This window comes from Petaurus breviceps, unplaced genomic scaffold (genome assembly GCF_028583685.1).
Source record: "Petaurus breviceps papuanus isolate PSGF00001 unplaced genomic scaffold, PetGlider_PUasm1.0 37, whole genome shotgun sequence".
NCBI classification, from domain to species: Eukaryota; Metazoa; Chordata; class Mammalia; order Diprotodontia; family Petauridae; genus Petaurus; species Petaurus breviceps.
The window spans coordinates 109,324,657-109,348,653 of NW_027186296.1; the positions used below are offsets into that span (position 1 = coordinate 109,324,657).

Consider the following 23,997-nt stretch of genomic DNA (forward strand, 5'->3'; position numbering starts at 1 on the left):
ACAGAAAGACTAAGGCTGGTTATATAGTGAATATGTATATAAGTGAATCAATGGAAGTCGATGAGCTCACCAAAGTGAGATAGTAAAGTGAACACTGGGCTAACAATCAAGAGATCTGCCTGAATTTTAGTCTCATCTCTGCCTCAAATCACTGAATATCTGGGCTTCATTTGCTTCATCTGTCAAATGAGGTAACTGAAGCTTTTTCTAGCTGTAACATTCTCTAATAATGGATCATTTCCCTCTTCCCCACTCCTGCCCCAGTAAGAAGCAACACGAAGTGCTTCCTTGGGAATGTAATGAAGTAGAAGAATATTGAATGTGGAATTGAAAGGCCAGGGTTCAAATCCTGGCTCTGATACTTAGGAACTGCATAATCACAAATCGCTTAACCTCTCTAAATCTCAATTACATCATCTGCAGTATGGGTGGGTTGGGCTAGAAAGTCTGAAGGTCCTTTCCAGCGAAAACAGCTATGATTCTATGACTGCTGGTCCCCTTGACTGTGTACAATACAGAGAAGGGGAGGGTGTGGTTTTTATGATTGTTGATTTAATACTGGAAAGGAGCGCAACAGTCATCTTCTCAAATCTTCTCATTTTACAGATGAGGAACTGAAGCCAAAAAAAATTACCTAAAGTCACAGAAATAGTAAATAACCAGATTTTTAGTCCAGAGCTGCCTCTAAACAGAGCTCTTTTCACTGAACCACATTGGCACACCATCTAACAAAACCACCTACAATTTTTTATTTTATTTTTTTGCTTTTTGGAGGGGCAGTTGGGGTTAAGTGACTTGCCCAAGGTCACATGGCTAGTTTTTGTGTTAAGTGTCTGAGGCTGGATTTGAACTCAGGTCCTCCTGACTCCAGGGCCAGTGCTCTTAGTCATTCACCACTTAGCCACCCCAACCTACAAATTTTTAAAAATTCAGTAGATGAAGGCATCACTTCCATTGCCCTTCATCTTCTACTTAACATTTAAAGTCACTTGTAGGAATTTCAAGAGCTTACAGCTATGGTGGGCAACTAGATGGTGCAATGGATAGAGTGATGGGCCTGGAGTTAGGACCCAGTGACCCTGGGCAAGTTACTTGACCCTGTTTGCCTCAATTGCCTTATCTGTAAAACAAGCTGAAGAAGAAAATGACAAGCCACTCCAGTATCATTGCCAAGAAAACCCCAAATGGGGTCATGAAGAGTCGGGCACAACGGAAAAGGACAATAGTAACAATAGCTTTTCTTAAACCTCATCCTTCTTGACATTTCTGTAGCATTTGACACTGTTGACCAACAATTTTTCTTCCTGTTTTTTCTAATTCTTTGTGACTCTGTCTCTGTCTTTGTCTCTGTCTCTGTCTCTCTCCTTCCCTCCCTCCCTCCCCATTCTCCCTTCCTACTTCTCTCATCAGTCCTCTGTCCTCAGATCTTCAGTCCATTAACAGGGCATGTACCCCAGTGTTCTGACCTCAGCCTCTTCTCTTTTATTTCTTTACTTTTACTTGGTGATTTCCTCAGCTCCCCATGAGTTTAGTTATCATATCTATGCAGATGACCCCAAGATGTATATGCAGACAGTCTTCAAGTTTTGCAGGGGTAATGAAAGTTTAAAAAAATGCAAATGTTGATACATTGAACCTATGTGAAATAGGGGGTTATGTTCCTGTGACCACCAAAAACTATAGTCTTTCATGAGAGATTGCTGAAAATATACTTTTCTGCATACAATTCTTGATAACAAAATATTAATTCTGATAATATGCACTTTTCCTAACCCAGTAACCATGAAATAACCCATAAAATTCAGTACACAAAATAAAATTTTATTGTTGAGACATTTCAGTCATGTCCAACTCTCCATGACCCCATTTGGTGTTTTCTTGGCAAAGATATTGGAGTAGTTTGCCATTTCCTTCTCCAACTCATTTTACAGGTGAGGAAACTGAGGTAAACAGGGTTAAGTGACTTACCCAGGGTCACCAACTAGTGTCTGAGGCTAGATTTGAATTTGGATTCTCATGACTCCAGGGCTCCTGCTCTACCCACTGTACTACCTAGCAGCCCTAAAACATAATTGGTAATATGCAAACATTTTTCTTGCTATGTAATTCCCTAGAATTCTATTACTTTTTGTGCAAATATCTAAATTAAAAAAAAAACACTGGTTTCAGATAATATTCACTTTTTATAGCATCTATAGTACCATAAATACTATACAACAAATAAAAAATACTATACAACAAATAAAAGTCTTAAAACTAGAACATTTTTAAAACCGAATCTTACCTTCTACTGTCAGATTTTGGTATAGGGGTGTTGTACCTTATACCATACTGCTGTAAACCTCTCTGTCTTGGCTGCCCTCTGAAAACCAAGGGAGAGCTTGTGGGGCTTAAGTGGCTGCTATGGGAAGAGGCCAGGACTGGCAAGATCTTGACATCACCTTAGAACCTAAAGGACTTGCATTATACTTTTGGGGCATAATTGCAACACAAAACTTGAGTTTTAAAGGCAAACAATGAAAACATGCAGTGAATGCGTGGGAAACTCTTTCTGGTAGGGTGAACAAGACCAGTAAAGTGCCTAGGAGGACTGTACAACCACAAATGTGTGTGGTTGTCAATGCAAGTGAAAATGAGATTACTCATCAAGTCATACTAACCCTTGAAGTCACCAAGTTAAATGTGTGAATTGAAGACTGATTTTATCTACATATCTAGTCTCTCTCCTGAGCTCCAGTTGCACATCACCAACTGCCTACTGGACATTTCAAACTGGATATCCTGTAGGTATCAAAAACTCAATATGTGCAAAAAGAAACTCATCATCTCCCCCCTCACAAAAGCAAACAAAAAAATATACCTTTTATGAACTTCCCTATTTCTTTTCTTTTTTTCTTTTTGGAGGGCAACTGGGGTTAAGTGACTTGCCCAAGGTCAAACAGCTAGTTTTATGTTAAGTGTCTGAGGCTGGATTTGAACTCAGGTCCTCCTGACTCCAGGGCGGGTGATCTCTTCACTGTGCCACCTAGCTGCCCCTTGAACTTCCCTATTTCTAATCACCCAGGTTCTCAATCTTGGTGTCATTTTTAACTCTTTAATTTCCCTGAACCCTTACATCCAATCAGTTGCCAAGCCTTATTAATTCTACTTTCACAATAGAGCTCACATCTATCTCATCTCCTTATCACCTTACTTTTTATCCTTATCACTTCTCATATGGACTATTGTAATAATCTCTTCATTAATAATGACTAAATTATAGTTATTAAATAATAATAAAAAATTATAATTAATCTCACCCCATTCCAATCCTTCCTCCATATAGATGCCAAAGTGATTTTCCTCAAGCAAAGCTATGACTTTATGACTTCTTTCTATTCATTTACTCACCATTCCAGTGGTTTACCATTACCTCTAGGATTAAATATAGACTCCTCTGTATAGCCTTATGAGCTGCTCACCTCCTTGTCCCTTGCTAATTCTTTCAGTTTTCTTCCACATTCCTCCTCTCCACATCCTCTATTCTCTAGTCATACTGTCCTGTTTGCTATTCTTCACTCATAATTCTGCTTTTCACTTTCCCCTCTTAGAGAATCCCTGACTTTCATTAAGATTTAGGTCACATAGACAGCTCTCAACATAACATATAGTATTTAATATGTAGACTTTCTTGAAATGGAAATTCATTGCTATATATGTGAATCCTCTCACATTTTGCTGTGCACATGACATTTTTTCTGATTTTATATTTAAGCTTTAATATGTAATATGTTTAACTTATACTGTTTCTTTTTCTTTTCTTATTATTTATTTAAGTTTTAATAAAGTATTTAAAAGGAAAAAAAGTAGAAAAAAAGATTCAACTTACATGCTGCCTTCATCAAGAAGTCTTTCCATCTTCCTTACCTCATGCTACTAATGTCTTCTCTGAGATTTTTGTTGTTGTAGTCTTTTCAGTTGTTTCCAACTCTTTGTGACCCCATTTAGGGTTTTCTTGGCAAAGATGCTGGAGTGGTTTGCCATTTCCTTTTCCCGCTCCTTTTGCAGATGAGGAAACTGAGGCAAACAGGGTTATACAACTAGTAGGTGTCTGAGGTGAGATTTGAACTGAAGAAGATGAGTCTTTCTAACTTCAAACCCAAAGTTCTATTCACTGTGTCACCTAACTGCCCTCTGATATTATCTTTTGTCATATGTGTGTGCATGTATATATGTATAGATATAGATAGCTTATATGTACCTATTTATATACACAATGCCGCCTACATTAAATTATAAGCAGTTTGAAGGCATGGACTTTTAATATGCCATTTCTTTTTATCCCAGTGGGACTTAACAGAACTGGATTCTTTTCATAATTTGGATCAAGCTAGTGGTAAACAATGCCATCTTGTGGTTAAACACACACAGTGCTTATAATTTTAATTGTCAGCTAAGATATAATCTAGATTTGTTGGAGGACACAGCAACCTTCTTTTGTAGTTTCAATGAAAATCAATTTCAAGCTAATACTAAAGTAATGTTTCTCTCTTGCTCAATCTTTCCCATTCTTTAGGACTGCCTTGTGACCCCACCATCACCCTTGGGTCTTCCCCCTGCAACGTCATCTGTTCAGTTGTTTTCCAGAAACGTTTTGAATATCAAGATCAGAAATTTCAATATTTAATGGAGCTTTTAAATGAAAATGTCAAGATTCTCAGCTCCCCATGGATACAGGTGAGTCCAATTTTCTCATGACCATTTTACATATGAGAAAACTAAGGGTGACAGAAGGTATGTGACTTGATTGGGTCCCATAGCTAATAAGTCAGAGGTCATGTTAGAACCCAGTTCATCCTGATTCCAAGTCCAATGCTCTATCCAATAAAGGTATTCCAGCATTTTATTGTTTAATTATTCTGTATAAGTAGTCTATTCCAGTTAGGTATTAAGGAAGCCCTAGAGACAGAAGGTGGGATGTAAAATGATTTTTAGAGGTTTGGGGAAAGTGAAAAGAGAGGTTGCCATTTTATTCTCCCAAACTTTGCCCCAGTGACTTCTGCCTACCCAGTCAGTTTCCTCTTCTGAATACTACTTATATCCAAGAGTATGGACCTTTGTCTATCCCCCCCAAAACTGTGTGATTCTTTTCCTTTTTTAGGTCTATAATTCTTTCCCGTCTCTAGTGCATTATCTCCCAGGAATTCATCATAAATTGATCAAAAACTTTCACGACTTGAATGACTTTGTTTTGGAGAGAGTGAAGGAACATCAAGAAACCCTAGATGCCAATGACCCTCGGGACTTCATTGACTGTTTCCTGATGAGAATGGAGCAGGTAGGGTGGGAGCAGCAAATCTGCAGTTCCGTTGTCCTGGGTCATTTGGCTCCTGGAGGGGGAGTGAGGGGCAGGGAGGGGGATTCTTCTCATTGGTATTCACATGCACACAAAAATGAGAGAAAATGAGTATTTATTAAATCTAAAACATAGGTTCCTAACCCTTTTTTGTCCTATGGACCCTGGTAAAGTATAAGGACCCCTTCTCCCAATGTTTTTAAATAATTGAAATACTAAATTTCAATTACAATCTAGTGAAAATAAAACTATTTTTCCCATTTAAGCACACAGACTCCTTGACATAATCTATCTTAAGTAGCCTTTATATCAGTCACTCAACAAGCATTTATAAAATGCTAACTGTTTGCACTGAAGTATTTTTTTTTTAAAAAAAGGAAATCAGTCCCTGCCTGCAAGGAGTTTACATTAAAATGAGGGAAGATATGTTGATAATTAGGTTTACACAAGATATGTACAGAGTAGGTGGAAAACAGTCTAAGAGGGTCCTGGTAATTATGACAGATTCTGTGATAGATTTGGACAATCGGAATCCCCATTTACAGAACTGAAACTGGGCATTTTTGTCCTTCCAAGACCAGTGTAACCAACTGCAATACCAAATATACCTTCAGCTGTGAGGGGAGGAATGGACACACCTTTGTGGCAGAAGAAAGAACTCAGTACACCAGCTCCTGTGGGCAGAGACCCAGAGACACCACCAGGCCATTGCTGAGGAAGCTGCTTTCAGAGAAAGAAAGCATCACTGTGGTGGCCCTATTCTAATTAATTACTATTGCTAACTAGGTCAGGGTTTGCACTTGTCTTCCAAGAAACATCCCTAGAGGAGATGTACACATACACATACATACATGCACATATATACATGCACATGTGTATACAAGAGTATTTATATGTATATATGCATGTGTGTATACCTATGTCTATCGACGGGCAGCAAGGTGGTGCAGTGGATAGAACGCTGAGCCTGGAGTCAAGACTCATTTTCCTAAGTTCAAATCTGGTCTCAGACACTTACTAGCTGTGTGACTCTGGGCAAACTATTTACCTCAGTTTCCTCATCTGTAAAGTGAGTGGAGAAGGAAACGTCAAACCACTCCATTATCTTTGCCAAGAAAATCCTAAATGGGGTCACAAAGAGTTGAATATGATAGAGTAACAACAACAGAAGTCCATCTCTTTCTGTCTTCTTTCTATAGCTACATGTATATGAGTATAGAGTCATTTCTCAACTTTCGTGTGGGTAACGTTCTTAGAAAATGCTGCAAAAGTAAAAACATGAATGTTGATACATTGAACCTCGAGGAAATGGGAGTTATGTTCCCACAACCAAAAAGCTGTAATCTTTTCCTGGACATTGCTGAAAAAACATTTTTTTTTGCATTCAATTCTTGATAGTAAAATGTTAGTCTGAATATGCAATTTTCCTAACAGAGTAACCATGAATTAACCCATAAATTCAGTACACAAATTACACACAAAACATTTTTTCTCTCTGCTAATTCCCTTGAATTTTGTGACCTTTTTGTCCTAACATCTTAATAAAACACACACACACTGACTTTGACAATATTTATTTTTCATAACACATGAAATCTATAGTCCCATAAATACTTCATAGCAAATAAAATTCTTAAAACTAAAATATTTTTAACTGAATCTTACCTTCCATTGTGTCAAATGGCTGTGTGCGGGCATTGTACTGTATAGGATATTGTTATAAATCTCTATACCTTGGCCATCCTCTGGAAACCAAAGGAGAGATCATAACAGGGTTTCATGACCAGAACATGGATACAACAAATGTTTGTCTGAGCTCAGAGAACACCTGCTGATGGTCAAAGCAATACAATAATTACATGAAACAATTCTGGGATTTTGCTGTGGCTGAGATCATCCAGAGGGTGAGCACAAAGGATTCTTGTTATGCTAAGCTCAGAGCACAGCTTGCTTGCTGGGTCTTAGCTCTGGAAAATAGGGTGTCTCCTGATATCTTGACAGGATCGTCTAGCACAGTCCCTTATTTTAGAGGAGGAAATGGAGACACAAAAGAGGGGAATGTCCGAGGTCACAGCAGAAGTCTCTTTCACCTTTAATTGAAATTGAAGATATGTTGAGGTAGAGTCTAATGAAGCCCAAATTCCACAGAACCATAGACTATCAGAGCCAGGAAAGACTTTAGAGAACAATGTCTCCAAACTACAGAAGAGCAAACAGATCTAAAGTTAGGGTCAACTCAGAGACCAGAACCCGGCTCTCCTGACTCTAAGCCTGGTATTTCTTTATCTAAGCTGTTGTCATTTGACCTCCTGAGATATGGCCAAGGATGACTGAGGGGCAACGATGATAAATAATAATAGCTAACATTTACATAACTCATATTCTGTGCAGGCTCTGTGCTAAGCACTTTACCATGGTCTTATCATTTGATCTTCATGACGACCCTGGGAGGTAGGTGGTAAATGTTATCCTCATTTTACAGATAGGGAAACTGAGGCCAACAGAGTTTCCCTTACTTGCCTAGGGTCAGATAGCTAGAAGGTGTCTGAGGCTAGATATAAGCTGGTCTTCCTGACTCCAGACCTGGTGCTCTATTCACTGTACTACCCCAGGTACCCTCAAGAACTAGCACTGGTCTTATTGCTACCATCGGCCCCTTCTGAGCACTGGTCACTTAATAAGCTGCCTCATGCCTGAGAGGTAAAGTGATTTGCCAATGGTATACTAGATAGTATGTATCCGAGGTCAGAGCCAGGTTTTCCTGACTCCGAGGACAGCTCTCTATCCACAATAACATGAGGCTGTCCCTCATACCAGATATTAGGTAAGATGAAGTATTTGATAGTACTTTGTATACAGCACCAAATAAACATTATTCTTTTATTCCAAACCTAATAAGTTACTCAATACTATTTACCTTTAAATGATTGAGGGAGATGGGGAGGGTCTGCAGTGTCTGGATTAGCCAAATTCACAAGATATTTGCCATCACCCTGCTTTATTCGGGGTTGTATAGCTCAGATCTAATCCAGTTAATGTATTTATCAACTAATTGTGTCAAATTGCCCCTAGGAAAAACAAAACCCACACTCTGAGTTTACCATTGAAAACTTAGTCCAAACCACTCTTGATCTCTTTGGAGCTGGGACAGAGACCACCAGCACCACCCTGAGATACGGCTTCCTGCTTCTGCTGAAGTACCCCCAGATAACAGGTAAGCAGACAGATAACATATGGAATGAAATACAGAATAAAAATTAGGAAGAAAGAGACTCATAACCAGCCCTGCTGAGACTATGCTTGGAAAAATTTCCATTGATATTTAGTGTATTTAATATTAGTTATTGTCTTCAAGTTCATTACTTTTCTATCCATCCCGGTACTTTGTGAACTATAAAACGCCAACCTGTGATTTTTTTTTTAATTTAAGTAAAGGGATGAGAGGGTCCTGAACTGTGGCTTCATTAGTGTGAGGAACTTTGAATGTGGTAATTCCTTGCACAAATGCAGGTTAGCAACTCATCTATAATTTATAGTCAAAGAGAGTTGCCTGCTGCTCTGAAATGTTATGTGACTTTCCCAGGGTCATACAGCCAATATGTATCAGAGACAAGACTTGAATGAATCTAGGTCCTCTTGGTTCTAGGACCAGTCTTCTATTCACTCTGCCATGTGCTATCCACTTGTGAATTTTTCCTATTATGATTACTCATTATTACTTAAGTGAGATGCAAGTCCCACCAGTAAGATGCTTATAATGGAATCATAGATGAGGTTAGGCATATACAAAGAAAACGCTGATACAAAGCATTGTTAGTCATTTTTTCAGTTGTGTCCTATTCTTTGTGGTCCCATTTGGGGTTTTCTTGGCAAAGATACTGGAATGGTTTGTCAATTCCTCCTCCAGTTCATTTTACAGATGAGGAAACTGAGGCAAGTGGAGGTTAAATGACTTGCCCACGGTCACCCAGCTAGTAAGTGTCTGAGGCCAGATTTGAACTCAGGAAGATGAATCTTCCTGATTCCGAGCCCAGTGCTCTATCCACTGCACCACCAAGCTATTCCCCCCCCAAAATGTTGTTGCTGTGCAGTTGTATCTGACTCTTTGTGACCCCATTTGGGGTTTTCTTGGCAAAGATATTAGAGTGGTTTCTCATTTCCTTCTCCAATGGACTAAGGCAAACGAAAGTTAAGTGACTTGCCCAGGGTCACACAGCTAGTATTTAAACTCAGGTCTCTTGACTCTAGGCTCAGTGTTGTATTTACTGAACTACTTAGCTGCAGATAAGGTATAAGATGATGACTTATCCAGGTGCTACAAAGTGTGAGGTGAAAGGAGAGAGATCATTTCTGTGGAAAAGAAAATAATGTAAGGCTTGGTGGAAGCATTTGAACTTAGATATAAATAGGATTTCAACAGGCAGAGATGAGTCTCAGGAAGAATAAAAGAGAAGACTGGAGGGCATCCCAGGTAGAGGCAATGAAATGGCTAAAGGACAAAGACAGGAAAACCCAAGGTGTGTTTGGGGAGAAGGAAGTATTTCATTTTCACAGTCACAGAATCTCAGAGCTGGTAGAGACATCAGAGGCCAGACCTCAGGCTCAGAGCTACTTCAACTGTACCTGAATAGGGATCTGTAGTATCACCAGCTCATGGTCCTCCAGCTTTAGCTTTAAGACCCCCAGTAAGGGGAACTCATTATGTTTCAAGGCAGCCTATTCTCTTTGTATATGGCTCTACCTGTTGGAAAGGTTTTTTCTGTATATTTAACCAAAATCGACCTCTTTGCGATCCTACTCATTCTCCTAATTCTGTCTTCTGGGACCCTGCTAAACAAATCTAATCCTTCCTTGATATAATGGCCTTTCACCTTGTAGAAAACAGCTTTCCTGTTTGCCCTTAGTCCTCCTTTCCCTTGGATAATATTCCTAGTTCCTTCCTAGCCTTTTCTCCAGACTATTCAGCATTCTGGATTTCAAGCTTTTTTGTCCAATTTACTCTTTACCTGGATCTTCATCTAGCACCTTGGATAAGGCCACAGAAGAACTAGTCCCCAAATAGTTCAAAGAAGACATTATCAATGCCACAAACATTTACTTGGTAGGCAGAACCACCTATTTTTAGCCTATCAACATCCTCCTATAATGCCATGCTCAAAAGTAAACACAGTACATCAACTCTGACCCAATCAGGACAGGAGAGAACAAGCAAGACCATCCTTTTGCCAAATCCTGGACTGATACTAGATTTTTTGGATGTCACTTCCTATGGACTCATGTTAAGGTAGGTCACAAAACTCTGCCCCAGCTCTTTTTGATTCAAAACTGCTCTAAGTCTGACCACTGCAAATGTGATAAATAGATCATTATCTAAGAAAGATCTGGTATTTAGATGACAAGTTCAATAGAGTGATAAGGAAGCTTCTCTAAAACTATTTTGTTCTTAAGCTGGAAGTATCATCATCATGATCATCATCACAAATATTTATATAGTACTTACTATGTGCCAGAACCATGAGGGTGTTTGTAATTACTATATCACAACAACCCTGGGAGGTAGGTACTATTATTATCCCTATTTTACAAATGACAAAACTGAGGCAAACAGCATGTAAGTGACATGCCCAGGGTCACATAGCTTGTAATTGTCTAAGGCTGGATTTGAGATCAGGTTTGACTCTAGGCTCAGTACTCTGTGCAATATGGCGCCACTTAGCTGACACATTCAGCATTAAGAACAAGGGAGGGGGCGGCCGCATAGCACAGCAAGTAAGAGCACCAGCCCCAGTGTCAGGATGATCTGGGGATCGAATCTGGGCTCAGACACTTAGCACCCACCCAGAAACACCTGGCCGTGTAACCTTGAGCAAGTTACTTAACCCCAATTGCTTTAAAAAAATAAAAAGAACAAGGGAGGTTTTTCTTTGATGCAAAGTTCATATGGTTGGAGGTGGGGTGTGAGGTTGCACATTCTGAAATTACTACAGTGTAAAAACAAAAGATGTCAAAACTTTTTTAATAGAAAAATCTGTTGATCACTTTATCAAAGATGTTGTAGAGGGGTATACTGGTCAGGTCAGTCAGTGGTTAGACTAGCCCTAGGTCCCTTCCAAACATGAGAACCTGTGATTCAGAGATCTGTGCCTACACCTAAGTCATTGACAAAAGTGTTCAACTACATGTTAAAAAATTCTTAGAGTCTAAGTTGAAAAAATGTACGTTAAATGTGCTGCTCTAAGGAAGATCAATGGGAGTGATAGAAACTGAGCTAACACGGAAATGTATGAAGGATGTTGGTGTTGTCCAAGTTAGATCAGAAATGCCCCCCAAAGACATTAATGCATGATGGGAAATGATAGTTGAAATATTTATGCTTTATGTGAAAATCTTTCTTCCATTAATTTAAATTGGAAGATGAGAGAGCTACTTTACATTCTGTTTTACTGGCTTTTCTAAAATAAAGGTTATTTAACAAAGATGCAATAGGTCAAACACTAGGAATCAGATAACCTGGGTTGTAATCCCAGGTTCACTACTATCTTTGTGATCCTAGACCAGTTACTTTCCCTATATTGGTTTGGGTGGAATTTATGTGAAAGGGTTTTTAAAGGCTTTTTAAAAGGCTTTTTAAAAAGGCTAGAAAGGGAAGTTATCATGAGATTTTGGAGAGCTTTGAATGCCATACTTAGATATTTGGACTTTATCATACAGGCAATGGAGAACTACTGAAGGAACATTTAAATGAGCTTTTAGGCTCAAAGATTTAGAACAGAAATTTCAATTTCTTCCTTTATTAGATGGGGAAACTGAGTGAACCCACATTGTAGAATATTCACCAAGTATCAGACATTTGGGTTGTTTCAATTTCTTTAAAATTATAAGTAATGTTGCCACATATATTTCTGAACACATATTTATTGTTTTCTTCATGAAGACATTGTTAGAGTATATTCCAAACAATGGGATTCTTGACTCAAAATTTGTGATTTTTTTTTTACTTTTGTACACTGTCAAATTGGCTTCCTAAAAAGTTTTAAAAATATATTTGCAATTCTACCAGCAGTATATGAGTATGCTTATTTTTCTATATGTCCATCAGTTCAGTTTTTTCACTATTTCATAGAGATGTTACCTCAAATTATTTTTAACTTGCATTCCTATGATCATTAGTGAGGCTTAAAATTTCAGGTGATTTGTTATAATTTTTGCATTTCTTATAAATCAAGTGTTCTTTTCTTTTTGTTCATTTTTCTGATGATCACTATGTGTAGCCCTTAAATTATTTGTTGTTGATAGGCAGCTAGGTAGCACAGGACATAGAGCACTGAGCCTGGAGTTAGGAAGACTTGAAAGACACTTGCTAGCTACATGACCTTGGAAATATTTTTATCAGTTTCCTTAAGAAATTTAGATACTAAATTTCATCAACTTTATTAGCTGCAAATATTTTTCTAATTTATGTTTTTCTTACCTTGATTATATTTATTTTTGCTCTGTAGAATTTTTTTTGGCAAAGCAATCAGAGTTAAATGACTTGCCCAGGGTCACACAGGTAGTAAGCATCAATTATCTGAGGGTGGATTTGAACTCAGGTCCTCCTGACTCCAGGACTGGGTCTCTATCCACCGTGCTACCAAGCTGCCTCTTCTATAGAACTTTAAAAAATTTTAGTTAGACAAATCTACTTTAGCATTAATAATTTCTTCTATTTGATAGTTAAAATGTATCTGCTCTCCCAAAATGAGATATTCCATTCTATTTTCTTTGTTCTAACTTTAATAGTTAATTTTCTTATGTTTAACTTTATTATCCAGAGGTAATTTGTTTTACTATAGTGTATAGGGTAAGGCTCCAAATATTTTTTCAACATATTGCTAGCCAATTTTCTCAACATTTATTAAATAATGAGTCATTTCCCCAGGATTTATTGTCTATAGGTTTCAAATACTTAACTTGATTATAGCTTGGTTCTGTTTCTGGGATTTCTATTCTTTTCTGCTGATCTGTTTTCCTCTTTTTTGCCTAGTAGCACATAGTTTTAATTAGAACTCCTTGATATGTTTTAAAATCAGTAAAGGCAATTCTTCTTTCATCCACTTTTTTTCTCATTAAAACTTAGCATTCCTGTTCATTTGTTTTTCACAAAAATTTCATTATGTTTGTCCAGTTCTACAAAGAAATCCATTGGTAAGTTTATTACTAGGACATTCAATCTATGAATTAGTTTAGGGAAACTATAATTTTTATAATATTGATCTGACCTATCCAGCATCATTGAATTTTCATTCTCTTAATTAGATCTTCCTCAACTTTTGTCAAGGTGATACAATAATTATTTTCCTGTAGGTGTATCATGTATACTTTCCAGCCCACTTACCCAGGACCTGGCTAGCTACATCTATCTCTCAGGGTTCTAGGATACCTCAAGGTGTTTTGAGGTGTCTGTCTCTTCTCTACTGTCATTGACTGAGGTCCCCACTGATTGCAATCCCCTCCCCTCCCACACACTGTTAGCCACCGGAGACTAGCGCAAAAGTTCCACTTAGCATTAGGTTTTACAAAGGGCTAATACTGCAAATACAAGGCAAGGACAAAAGTATAAATACTATCCCCCCCCCCCAATTCATGGGGATATACATTCCTTTATCCCATCATGATTGGTCTCTGGGGGAAGTAAGCTCAAATGTATCTCAATTCCTATATAACATTGGTCCCACTAAGTTTACAGCTACCACTAAGCTGGATCCCAAAGGTCAGTCCTAGAAGTCATTCCTTTTTCTTCAAGGAATTGATTCTGAGCTGACTGTAAAACCCAGGTGCTAGGACATTGGTATGTTGGGAGTCTCAGATACCTGGACACAAGGGTGCCCACTGTCCATTCCCTTCACCTAGAGTAGAAAATGACAAATTTAGAGGCTGTCAAAGATCTCAGAGCCACATGGAGTCAGTTGAGAGAAGACCTAAGGCCTTTCCCCTTACATCATTATTCCTCACCAGACATGGCAGCAAATGAGTCAAAGAGATCCCCTTGGACCCAGGAGCCTAACAGAATAGGTGATACTCTTATGACCAGTGTCTTTTGGAAGGTATCTTCTGATCCCATTATATGGCCAATCAGAGAGGCTTCCCCTAAGCACAGGTGGGGTTAGCAGACCAGAGCCAGTTAGAGAATGCTTTCTCTAAAACTACGTTATCATCATGACCCTCCTGGAAGTTGCATTGCTGTACTCAGCACGCATGCCAGCCCGCATTATGTAGATTACACGCTTTATTGGGTAAGGAAGTGGCTGACACTATGTATTTCCAATAAAACTAACACTTATATTGCTGTGGTGCTTATTAACATTCAGATATTCAATTTGACTAATGGGGAAATTTCACTCAAAAAATTTGTTCTACACTCATTTATATGTGACTTGCCATCAGGAATTTGGTCATCAGACTCACCAAAATTGCATTCCTAGAGATCTTCCTAAAAGATAAACTGTAAACCAAAGGTAAACCACAATTTTAAAAGTTGGGTGTTGTCATGGCCTGGAGAAAAACTACAAGAGAGCTGTATAACCTGTATGGCCTGGTGGAGCCATTCGGCCAGTGGTCTCTTAAATCCCAACCAATCCAAGACTGACTGTCCCTCCAAACATAAGTGAGGTGAGGCTCTGGATGGCTGTGGAGGACTCTTCAGCTAAGAACTATTGTCCTTAGAAATAGGACCAAGAGAAAGAGAGCCCACCAACCAAGACATGAGTGCATCCACCTTATAACACAACTTGACAAATATCCTTTCAATACTCCACTGAGTGTTAAAAACAATACTTGTTTTTAACTGTAACCCACTTTGTATTGTGCAGCTATGTGGTGCAGTGGATAGAGCATAGGCCCTCAAGTCAGGAAGACTTGAGTTAAAATCTGACTTCAGATACTTACTATCTGTATGACCCTGGGCAAGTCACTTCACCCTGGTTGCCTCAATTTTCTCATCTGTAAAATGAGAAGGAATTGGCAAACCATTCCAGTACTTTTGCCAAAAAAACCCCAAATGGGGTCACAAAGTGTCTGACACAACTAAATAACAACAATATTTTGTATTGATAGCCTCTCTGTCATGAAGATTGCAGAAGCTAGATACTTGCTTACTGGGTTTCCTCACCTTCCTCAATTTTGTAGCACCAACACCTTCCCAATATCTTATGGGTGATCTATGTATTAATAATGATGATGATATTAGCTAATATATAGAGCTTTAAGATTTGCAAAGTACTAGGGGCAACTAGGTGGCACAATGAATAGAGCACCAGCCCTGGAGTCAAGAGGACCTGAATTCAAATCCAGCCTCAGACACTAGCTGTGTGTCCTTGGGCGAATCACTTAACCCCAACTGCCTTGCCTTCTCCCCCCGCCAAAAAAAACTAGATTTGCAAAGTACTTTACATGTATTTTCTCTTTTTGCACATATTTTCTCTTTACATACATCGATCCTTACAAACCTGTGACATAGATGCTGTTATTATTGCTATTTTACAGATGAAGAAACTGAGGCTGAATGAGGTTAAATGACTTACCTAGTAAGAGTCTGAGTCAGGATTTGAATTCAGGTCTTCCTGATTCCAAATACAGCATTCTATCCATTGTACCACTCAGCTGCCTCATGCTTATTTTGCTGTAAATATTATATACATATATGTACATCATACATATGTATACATATATGTACATATACATATATCATGTTTGTAAATATATACGTGTGTGTTTACATATATACAATATGTGTAAATAAAAACACACATACACATATTCAAAGGGATTAGTAGTGTCACTACATCTAACTATTCCTTTTAGCATCAGAAACCTAAATGTGTCAATGAATTGAGACAAATGTGTAGATAAAGGAATTGTCAGGTATTTAATGATTTTTGTTATTACAAATAGGGCCTCTTTTAATAATAATGTTTTTTTCATAAACATTATGAAAACCTCACATTATGGTGAAGTCAATGTGACAGTTATCCCCATTTTATAGATGAGAAAATTGAGAACAAGAGAGGTTAGGTGACTTGCCCAAGGTTGCATGTCTAATAAATTGTAGAACTCTAAGCCAAATTCCAATTCTAGAAAAGAGAAAATAATGCTTTCTCCATCTACCGTACTTCTTCCCCTCAAACAGAAGAATAAATAATGAATAACCAATTAAACTTACAACATATTAAAAATACAGTCAGCTCACACATGGCGGGGTCAGGCTTAGACCAAAAGCAACCTATAAAAAGTTAGACAACTTTAAATAACTATATTGGTTTCTTAAGACATGACTTCCCTGTACAGAAAACATTAATAAAATCAAAGAGAGATTTATGACATAGCAATTGATCTATCATGCCATTCATTTAAAAAAAAGGAAAATCTAGTTTACTGTCCATGAATTGAGGGATGATTAGGCAAATTGTAGTCTATGAATCTAATTATGCTATGAGAAGCTATTAAAGATGAGGAATTCAGAGAGACATGGGAAAACATGTATTCGATCCAATAATAAAATTAAATTAAATTAAATAAGTACCAGGCACCAGGGATACAGTTAATAAAATGAAATACAGTCCCTGCCCTCAAGGAGCTTAAAATGGGAGAAAACAATACACAAAAGGAGTCAGGAAAGGGGAGTGGGATGGGGAAACACTAGTGGGGAGTTGAATAAAGCAGGAAGGGCAAAGATGCAGACTGGGGTTAGCCAAAAGTTCAATTTCTACCCTTTATAAACAAAGGCATTGGGAGGTGTTTGGTACCACACCTTCCAGTCCTCAGGAGGCTGATAGAGGGGTTAGTATTACTCTAGGCTTGAATTAACAACATGGTGATAAGATGATAAGGTAGTGAGCTTAACCTGGGAAGGACCTCTTGTTTAGTGGATTTGAAAAAACGAACAGGCAAGAGTGAACCCAAAAGTCCAGTTCCATGACTAGAGTGAACAGAGATGGGGATACAACATGTACAGTTCTACACAGAAACTCATTTTAAAAAATTAGTAGCACATTAAATTTCTGAATTTATTTAGGGATTATTATTGTTTTTTATTATATTGGATGGACTTATCCAAGAACTTGAATTTTTTCTACTTTTTTAGGTCTTCCTTGATTTCTTCATGTAGGTTACATATTTTATTGGAAAGTCAGATTACTTATTTCTAATATATGCAGCCCTTATCTCATGAATTCTATTGGTGTATAATAAAAGAATTGAAAAGTGAAGGTAAATGCCTTGGAATTGTAATAACTAATTTCATCCCTGGGGAAGTAATGAAGAAATGCACCTTCTTCCTTTCACTGGTTTTGGGAGGCTGCATATGCATTTGGTTTGGCTTACATTGTTCCTTGTTTCCAAGGAAAACTCCCTGGGTGGTAGTATAGCAATTTATCTGAAAATGACTGTGATATTAAAACGAAGGTATCCATGAAACTTGATGTATGTACATAATAACAATATTTAGCCCTTGGGCTCTTTTTTAAGTGAGATAAGGGGGACCATCAGGACAAGGAATCCCAGGTTTACTCCACCTCCACACAGAACTGAATGTTACAGTGGGGCCAGATCACCATGATTTAAAAAGAACTGGAACATCCCAGTTCTCAGATACTCACCCACTATGTGGAGAAACCACTTGAATCCACTGAATCTGGCCTTATTACTTCCTTACCCAATGGTGCTTGTCCTGTATTTGTCTAAGGACAGCTTGAGACCTGAGCTCTGAGGGGCAGGGGATTTGAGTGCTTCCTATGGACCCTTGGCTGACCCAAAAGACTGAAATGTAACTCTTAATTTTCATTAAGGGGTAGATTCAGTAGCATTTTATTTCCTATGTGATTCTAGGTGAGATCAGAAAAACTGGGAGATATGTCTTTCTCCCCACTTTTCACATGAATTCTTATTCCTATTGTGACAGAAAAAATCCATGAAGAAATTGACCGAGTGATTGGCCAAAACCAAAGTCCCAGCATGAAAGATAGAAGCAATATGCCTTATACTAATGCTGTGATCCATGAAACACAGAGATACATTGACCTCGTCCCTGCCAGCATGCCTCATGCAGTAACAGAAGACATTCAGTTCAGACAATACCTCATCCCCAAGGTAAGAAGTGTGTCATGTATTGAGTACAATAAAAGAAGGGAGCCATAACTAGCACCAAAGAAATGAGGCTTTTCCTTAGAGGGAGAGAAGGGTGACACAATTCCTCCCTAGAGCAACCACAGTTTTCATGCCTTTTATGGCAATTCTCTGATGTCCCAGCAGCTACCACCTCTGCAGTCCCATTCCTGTGAGCTCCCTTTACTGGCCTGCCTTCCCCCTTAACCATTTCTGGGATCAAAGTTGGATTGTCCATACAGTTGCATCATCTGAACCCATGGTTGGGGTGTCCTCTATACCACCACTGCCATGCTCCCAATTATTTTTGTCCCTAGTGAAATCATTTCTAATTAAAGTTCTACACCAGCATCTACACTTCATCCTAGAAGATTAGAGAATCGTAGGAGTGTAGCACAGAGGTCATCTAGTTAAACCTGTATCCAAAACAAAAGCTCCTCTATCCCCTGCTTAAACACATCCACTGAGAGTATTGTAACACCAAACTAGGCAGCCCATTCCATTTCTGATAAGTCTAATTGTCAAAATTCTCCTTACATTATAGTGCCTGGTATATAGTAGTCACTTAATGTTTGTTGAATTGAATTCTTCCTCTTTGTAAATCCCATCTATTGGTCCTGATTTTGCCCAGTAGCAACCAAGATTATATCTCTCTGCACACTGACTTTGGTATGATGTAGTGAACTGGGATGAGTATGGGAGTCAGGACAACAGAGCTCTGGTCTTGGCATCAACCAGCCCTGGCCCCTAGTTTGCTTGTTTGTGAAGGAGGGGAGGAGGGGAAGGGGAAGATTTGACTGGATGATTTCTTTGGTCCTTTCAAACTCTAACATCCTAGGGCTTGTCTTCTTTCATTCAAAGTATCTGTCTGTTCATTTCAGGGCACCACCGTAATACCACTGCTGACTTCTGTTCTGTATGATGATGAAGAATTCCCTAATCCAGATCAGTTTGACCCACACCATTTCCTGGATGAAAGTGGCAACTTTAAGAAAAGCGACTATTTTGTACCTTTTGCAACAGGCAAGATAAATTTTTCAAAATCTGTTCATCTCCATATCTTAAAGCACCTGAGTTCCAAGGCCATTTATAGCCTGTGTGACCTTGAGCAAAGTCCTTAGCATCTCTGAGCTTTGGTTTCCTCAGACGTCAAATAACATTTCAGACTAGATGAACTCTAAGCTCTCTTTTGACTCTATATCTTAGGAATAAGGTGAGGGTAGTTTCTTATCTTCACCTCTTGTTTGGGCTATGAGTCACCAATGGAAGGGATGCCAGATGTGGGGACATATTTTTAGTAATGTTTGCTCAGTGCTGCACAAAATCAATGGGACTTTGGGCAGTTGCCCTAGTTTTTAAAAAGAAGGGAAGAGCTAAGAACAGTGGTCACTGTGTCTTCTCTCCAGATCCATCATTAATGTCCCCAAAGGACTGAAAACTATCTTGTGAGGATTTCTCAGCCAGGACCCTCTTCTCTCAGGCACAGCTTTCTAAGCATTTTTTGCCTGTGGGGCACACCATGGCACCTCAGCAAGCTAAGGAAGATGACAGGGTTTTCTCAATGGCCCACTGCTCAGGTGCCATTAGGCACTACTCACCCATAGTCCTATTTTAGTGCCTTTAGAACATTCCAGTGAATCTCTGACAGATGAGTCTGAGTTCTCACTACCACCCTACTTTTCTACCTCTGCCCCTAAGACTCTGACCTTATCCAGTGAAATACCCATTACTCTTTGGATTATCCTGGGGCTCTGCTTGGTGCCCTCTTCCTGGACACCTACATTGTTATCGTTCTCCATTGGGACAGAAGATCTCCAGACCTTGTCCTTGTCCTTTGAGTTCCCACTCTAGGATGAATCCATTGATGGCAAGGTAACTACCAGCACTGCCTACAAGCAAGACCCACAGAGTAAAGATAGATGTACTAATTGGTGTCCTTGGACTAGAGAGGAAGGAATGCACTTAATTCTTACTCCAGTGTCAATGTTATGGAATACAGCTTTGTGTAGTATATAACAACAACAATAACAATAATCTATGATCTCCCCAGTGACCACCACCAACTCTCAGTCATGAGCCACCAGCTGTTCCCTTTGGTTCAGTGAGGGCCCTTGTAGTGAGGGCCAAGCCCACCAGGGAGGACTTCCTGGTAGAGAAGTGAAAGGAGAATTTTGATGATTCTATTATTGTAGCAAGGTGGTACAATGGGCAGCGCTCTTGGTCCAGAGTCAGGAAGATGTGAGTTCAAATTTGATCTTAGAAGTTTACTTGCTATTTGACCCTGGGCAAATCACTCAATCTCTGCCTTAGTTTTCTCATCTATAAAAGAGGGAGAATAGCAATCCCTATTTCTCAAAGTTGTTGTGAGGATCAAATCACAAAATAATTACAAAGTGCTTAGCAGAGTACCTCACAAAGGCTAAGCACTATATACGTGTTATCTATTAGTATCATTAAAAAGAAAAAAGTTTAAACAACATAATTTTATTAATGAAAAATTAAATATGAAACAAATATAAAATCAGAATTGAAGGGAGACAATATTTCAGTTTTTCTGCATTCACTTTTTAGGAGCAGCCAGTTGGGGAGATTTCCTATATTGGGAAGGGGAAAAAATAGAAAATTGGCAGAAGTGTCTGAGAAGCCAGGACTTGGGTTGAAGTCTGGTGGAGAGGGAGGTTAGGAGGCAGCTGCCTAACCCTGACCTGTATTTTTAATGACAATTTCCTGCTGGGTTATAATTGGGATTAGACAAGAGAAGGGCTGATAAGAGGCAGATAGCTTGGATTGGCAAGAAACAGGGAGCAAGAAGCAGGTCTCAGGAGTGTGTTGCCTGCCCAAAAGTGTGACTGGAAGTGACCAAGGGAGAGCTGATCACGGTTCTTGTGACCTTTCCCCACTAAAGTCACAAACAGTGGCCATGTGCTTGGTTTGTGGAGCTGTAGCCAGTAGCTCTCTGCTTGCCCTGGGGCAGTGAACCCTTTCCTCTGAGTTTAAAGTCCAAGGCTTGGCTTTGGCATATAAGAATTGAATTTAGGGAAATTAACTGGAAGGGACTTCCCTCCTATCAGAACATAGGTTGGGGTTTCAGAAAGCAGCATGATGGAATGTTCATTGTCCGCTAGGCACTGCCTACAAGCAAGACCCACAGAGTAAAGATAGATGTACTAATTGGTGTCCTTGGACTAGAGAGGAAGAAATGCACTTAATTCTTACTCCAGTGTCAATGTTATGGAATACAGCTTTGTGTAGTATATAACAACAACAATAACAATAATTGATACTAATAACTAGCATTTATATAGCACTTGAAGATTTACAAATAACAATTTTGTCCTTACAATATCTCTTGGAACTGAGTGCTATTATTATTCCTATTATATGGATAAAGAAACTGAGGCAGACAGAGGATAAGTGACCTGCCCAAGGTCACACAGGTGCTAAAATGTCCAAGATAGCATTTGAACTCAGATCTTCCTGACTCCAGGTCTAGTGCTCCATCCACTGTACCACCCAAAGAGTTGGATTTAGAGTCAGGAAGACCTGAGTTCAAATTCTGCCTTAGGCATTTATTAACTCTGTGACACTGGACAAGTCATTATCCTCTGTCATCCTCTATTTCCTCATCTACAGAATGCAGATAAGAACAGCACCTACATTGCAGGGTTGTTCCTCAGATTCAAATGAGATAATGTACATAGATAGCCCCACAAGCCATAAAGAGCTATATTGCGATTAGCTGTAGTTCTAGCAGTTACGGGGTACCTGGAAACAGTGTCCTAAAAGACTTTCAAACCTATGCTTATCATTTTCATTTGTCTCTTTCAGGAAAACGGGCATGTGTTGGCGAGAGCCTGGCTCAGATGGAATTGTTTCTCTTTTTTACCACCATCTTACAAAATTTCACCCTGAAGCCCGTCATTGACCCCAAAGACATGGATGTCACCCCAGTTGCCAATGGGTTTAACAATGTGCCACCCTCTTATGAGATCTGCTTCCTACCTTCCAAGAGCATATAAAGGACTACTCTTCTACGGGTGGTTGTAGTGCCTTCTCACTATCCTCTGCGCACATTGTACTCATTCTCTTGCCTGGCATTCAAAGCCTTCTATGACTTGAGCCAAATGTACTTTTTCCAGTCTGATTTCTAACTGCTCCCTTTGGTTTTAATAAAAATAGATTACAAACTTTCCCCTCCCAACATTTCTCAGGCTTCTTGCCCCAGTGCTTTTGCTCCTGTCAAGTATTCCTGTTCCCTGGGGTATTTCCTCCCACTACTCATCTTCCCCTGTGGAAATACTTAAATGTCATCCTTAAAGATCAGCTCAGATATCATGTCCCTCTGAATTCCTTAGCACTTATGCAATATAACATTTAATTGTATTCTCTTTTTGTTTTGCTTGCTTCTAAGATACTTTATATATTTATATTCAAATATTTCAGTAATCTCCTGGGCAGATAGATGGCACAGTGGAGAGAGTGCCGGTCTTGGAATCAAGAAGATCTGGGTTCAGATTCTGCCTCAGACACTTATATTAACTTTGTGGCCCTGTTCAAGTCCCTTAATATCTCAACCTCAGTTTGTCCTTCTGTAAAAGGGAAATAATAACAGCACCTACCTCCCTTGGTTGTTATGAAGATCAAAGGAGATGACACAATCCCACTTCATTCAGGGTCATCCCCAGTTGTCTTGGTCAATATCTGCCCCTGGACCCAGATGGTGCCGGAAGAGACAGTGAGGCTGCCTCACTTAAATCCAATTCACTTGCATGTCATGGTATCACTTCCCTGATATTCTGGTCCTCCTTGAGAATGAAGGGCAAACCACAGCAACAATGCTAGCTATTATTACTTTCTCTCTAATTAGAATGTTAGCCTCTTGTAGTCAGGGACCATGTTTTATACCTAGGTTCCCACACAGTACTGGGCATAGAGAAAGCATTTACTCAATAGTTGACTGTTTTGATATACTGAGCAGGCTGTCTCATTTTATAAGAGCACATACAAAATATGTTTGTATTTTTTCAGGCTAGCAAGTATTTTTACATATATATGTTTATAAATAAATATTTAGGATATAAATACATATAAATATAAATATCACTGAATATATTTTAGCTGCAATGGCCACAAAATGTCCACAGATTATACTTATAAAACATTATATTTTGTGACAAATTTCTTTAATTTAAATTGGGTCTGAGGTCAGTCCTCTAGGAGCCAGAAAACATGGGTTTTAAATCTTGTTCCTGGGGTGGCTAGGTGCTGCAGTGAATAGAGCACTGACCCTGGAGTCAGGAGTACCTGAGTTCAAATCCAGCCTCAGATACTTAACACAAAAACTGGCCATGTGACCTTGGGCAAGTCACTTAACCCCAACTACCCTCCAAAAAGCAATAAATAAATATCTTGTTCCTACACTCCTCTGCCTCAGATAACCTTTGAGCTCATCACTTAACCTGAGTCTCAGGTTTCACAGGCTTATTGTGATAAGATAAGCTAATGTAGGTGAAAGTGGTCTC

General features: G+C 39.0%; 1 protein-coding gene across 1 annotated transcript; it reads left to right on the forward strand.

Annotated features, from left to right (window-relative positions):
* Positions 1 to 60: 60 nt before the first annotated feature.
* On the forward strand, positions 61 to 22,771 carry LOC138168379 (cytochrome P450 2C42-like). The gene is made up of 7 exons (XM_069097413.1): positions 61 to 74; positions 4,518 to 4,716; positions 5,141 to 5,317; positions 8,408 to 8,549; positions 18,273 to 18,460; positions 19,357 to 19,498; positions 22,304 to 22,771. Exons 1-7 carry the CDS (start codon positions 61 to 63, stop codon positions 22,492 to 22,494), a joined length of 1,053 nt encoding a protein of 350 aa, XP_068953514.1. The 3' UTR covers positions 22,495 to 22,771.
* The last annotated feature ends 1,226 nt before the right edge of the window (positions 22,772 to 23,997 follow it).